Here is a 4053-nt window from a genome sequence, read left to right as displayed (position 1 = left end):
TTTGACATTTTGTGAGGTAATTGATTGGCTTTAGCAAAGGGCCTTAGGTCAGGGTGACACAAGACACATTTTCACAGCATTCCACATAACGGCTGGTGCTGTCAAGGATGTCCTACAGTATACTTAAGGAGCCTCTTCAGTTAAAACAAATTACACTTGAAGCATCCTGATTAAAGCAAAAGACACTTTGTGCATCTACACAACAGGGCTAAAGACTGCTTCCTCTTAAGGAAGGTTTACAGAGTTCTCTGTCTTCATCTGTTTATGTGACTTCAATTAACCTGTTAGACCCAGGACTTTGTTATTTTTACTGCAGTTGCCAAAGAAAACTCTATAATAGAAAGAAATAGCTGTTCAAAAAGCAAAGGAATATATTTCATACCTAGGAATAAGATGGTCTCACCTGAAAAAGCCAAATAATTCTGCCCATAAACAGTAGAAAAGACATTTTATTTGGGGATTATAACATATGCAAATCCTTGGGGTTGGGTTTTTTTAACATTCTGGAGTTATTTATGCAAAGTAGCAGCAGTTCTCAGGTTTCCAGTTATTTGCAGAAAGTCAATGTGGCTTCAGTTGTGTGAGTATTTAGGTTGTCCAGATTTGCAATTTTGTAGAGCTGTGTAGATAGAATTAGCTCTTCCTTCAGTGCATTAGTCCTCTAGACATTAACTACGTTATTACCCACCGAACTAAACATATCTCATTGCCTTTGCCTTAAGAGATTATTTGACAAATCATATATTACTTCAAACCATGAAAAAAACCCAAAAAACTGGCTTTCCTTTTACTTTTCACTTTTTCCCAGAGATAGAGTTACAGATTAATTCTTAGAGAGTTAGTATGAAGATGCTTATTAAACCAGTGATCCTTCTCTACTCAATACTTGCCAAATTGCCTCGGTGTAAAAGCAGGGGAGGAGGGACAGGCATTTTAGAAAACAGCCTCCAGGGACTTTACAACTGAATTACTTTGATATGATTTGCTTCTGATGAACAAGTTACCAATAACTTATCACTTTATTTTCCTCTAGGTGCTTTAAAAACACAGTCTATTAATCATTCTAGCAATTTAGGAGGTATTAAGTGCACTGATCTGAAATTCTCTTCCCTTCCTCCTATTAAAAACATTGGTCTGTTCTTGCCCTTTCCAGGCCCCGAGGCCTCACCTGTCCTTCATGAGTTCAGAAGATTTGCTGCCATTGACTCCAACAGTTCCATCACACTAGAGGGAGTTTTCACTAGCTCATGGATCCAGATACGCTCAGCTGATAAAGGGTTTATTTCCTTTAACCTGTTCCATCCCAGGCCTCCTGTATGACTTTTATCTTTTCTGACTATAGTCTCAGCTGACTAGTTTGGCTGGTGCTACCAGGGATGATCCTGCACATGGTACCTGTGACAGTGACTGGGGTAGCAGCTTCTCCAGTGAGGGTGTGCATTGTCTTCATGGTCAAACCATCCTGGTCATCTAATCTGCTCTTCTCTTTAACACAACCCCTCATTTATCAGTTCCATAATTTTTTATAATAGTTGATTCAGTGAGTAATCTCTAAGATGTATTCTAAAGTTCAGAAAAATTGAAGGAAATAAAAGAATAAAGTGATATGCTGATTTCTTCCAGTCTTGGAGGAGCTGACAGAACTTGTGTTGGTAACTTTTCCCTTACAGGTGGTATCATTATAAGTGATGCATAGGCACCCAAGATGGGAGTTATTTATTTATGTGGAATTCAGAATGTTTGATATTTCATGTGTGTCTTGAAGTTTGCAGAAACAGCACAACCAGAATGTATAATTTCTGATAAATGTTGGCCAAGTAGAAAGAATATTCAGACAAGGTAACATAGCTTTTGTTTTCTTCCATTAGGACTGAAAAATGTCGCTGCCACTTAAGTGTCAGCATCCTGATGAAAAACACAGAGAAGATACTTCATACATCAGCACTGTAAAGCAGGAAGCAATGCCAGTGCTTTATAGTTACAGGAGTTTAGGAAGTAGCATTGTATTTTCAGCTCAGTCAGCAAAACTGTACTTAAATAGGATGGTTTTATTGAAACAGGCAAGAAGCAAGTTCCTGCCATTATCCCATTTTTCTAAAACCCTGACTGAGGTTTTAGAATAGCTTACAACACAATCCTCTAAAAGTCTATTCCCCAGTTGAAAGTAATGAGTAAAAAAATTAAGCATACTGTTTCTTAGTATCAAATACTGTTCGAATATGGGAAGCCTTCACTGTCAGTAATAACTGTTGTGCACAGCCCTGTCATTGCCATTCTTTCCTCATCATGACAAGAGGTGTAGTCAGCCTCAACAGAGGAAAAAAAGTTCAGACTTCTAAGAAAGAAAATTATTTGATCAGCCCTGGTGTTCTTAATCACCTTTATTCTACAAATGGCAGATGATCAGTAAATAGCTTCATTTCCTAAAGCTCTGAATGCCCCTGTTTATTAAAGGATAAATGTATTATAAATCCTTCATTATCACTATGGTCACAAGGGTTACCTGGACATTTTCCGAAACCAAAATATCTTGTAGGGCTTTTATCAGAAAGCCTCTCACATCCTAGATAAATTTCTGACTAAATTCTATTCTGGGAATACCACTCTAGAGCAGCCAATAGCCCAACAGCTCAAGTTTTTACAAGTTCCCATTCCAATGCATTTACACTTACTAATAAATAAATTTCCAGCTATCTAAATTGAGCACAGATAATTAAAATATTTTGTCCTGGAGCAGTCACCAGCCTGACAGTTAAAACAGTGGTTCTCATGCTTCAAATTGATATGATTCAAATTCCTGATTGAGGACCATCACCCCACATAATCTGAATCTTCTTTAGTCCAAATCAGTATTCTAAATTTATAGTATTTTTCTGTACAATTGAAGATTGCTACTGAGTTATTCCACTTTTCCTTTCAAAATCCCTTCCTGTGAAATGTTTTTTAAGTCTCATTGAATTGTCAACTTGTTTACAGTTGTTATAGAATGGTGTCCTACCTGGAAAAATATTTCAACTGAAGCCTCAAGTTGCTGAGACTGCGACGTAGTTACTGCCTAGATCATTAAGTGTTACATACTGAGCAATTTTATACACAGATTCAGCAAAATACATAAGAAATACAGTTACAGACCAGCATACATTTCAGTAATGTTTTGACTCAGCTCAAATGTTTTGAATTATTTACGTATTGTTCTAGCTGACTATTTTAAAAAGCAAGTATTGTTCATACTAATGTTAAATTCCTATCATAAGCAAAAACCTCATCAGTTCCAAGTTTCCCCCCCCAAAACAAGCTCAGTCTTACCACTCTCACATAGAAACTTCAAAACCAGAAAAGATTGGAAAAGATTTTGAAAAACTTAAACTCTTATCCTCTAGGAACATTAGCATGTGCAAATGGCTTCTAATACTTAGTTAATTTTTTTAGTTGTCATAGAAACACGTATTATATATATGTGTATATAGCAAAACCAGACTGCAAGATGAGCAGAAAGACCATTGCTGTCAACTGATGAATGTACACTGGCAAATCATTTCAAGCATTCCTTTCCCATGGTTCGACATAATCCAAGCCAAGATGTGCAAAGATTTCTTCCTCACTTCCAGCTTTGAGAAAGATCCTCTGTGAAAAAAAATTAAGAAGAAAGTCAATAAGGGTGTTAGAAAGAATTTTCAATTGATGTTTTTTTGCTGTTGAAAAGGAGTTAATTTTTGACAGTTCTACCCGTTGTATCCTCTATAGAAAACACTGTCTTCATCAATGTGCCTACCCTGAAATGCAAATGCAAGTTAAAAAAGAATTTTAATGCTGCTTGATGTTTTCACTTCTCATAACTAGCTTACAACTTTGTTTTGATTTATTTTTTCAAGACCCTATGCCCCTCAGATCCTACTTACATTTTCTTTCCATGAGGGTCAATAGCAGGACTTCCTTCATAAAATCATAAATGTGCTTAAATTAATATAGTAATGTTCTCTATAAGTGCATTCAAGCTGATTTGATGGTGACATTAATTGTACCTAGCCAAGCATTTAAAGCATCAATTAAAAG

General features: G+C 36.3%; 1 protein-coding gene across 10 annotated transcripts in view; it reads right to left on the bottom strand.

Moving 5' to 3' along the window:
- Positions 1–429: 429 nt before the first annotated feature.
- DNTT (DNA nucleotidylexotransferase) overlaps positions 430–4053 on the bottom strand; it is a 162450-nt gene continuing 158826 nt past the window's right edge. For all 10 annotated transcript variants that reach the window (XM_017726074.1, XM_017726071.1, XM_017726075.1 and 7 more), the window contains one exon: positions 430–3624. In XM_017726074.1, coding sequence (XP_017581563.1) covers positions 3538–3624 — 87 coding nt within the window. In that variant the 3' untranslated portion in view covers positions 430–3537. The remainder of the gene's footprint in view (positions 3625–4053) is intronic.

This window comes from Corvus brachyrhynchos, unplaced genomic scaffold, assembly GCF_000691975.1.
Source record: "Corvus brachyrhynchos isolate BGI_N302 unplaced genomic scaffold, ASM69197v1 scaffold61, whole genome shotgun sequence".
In the NCBI taxonomy this organism is placed as follows: Eukaryota; Metazoa; Chordata; class Aves; order Passeriformes; family Corvidae; genus Corvus; species Corvus brachyrhynchos.
This window is presented reverse-complemented; position numbering and strand designations above follow the sequence as displayed.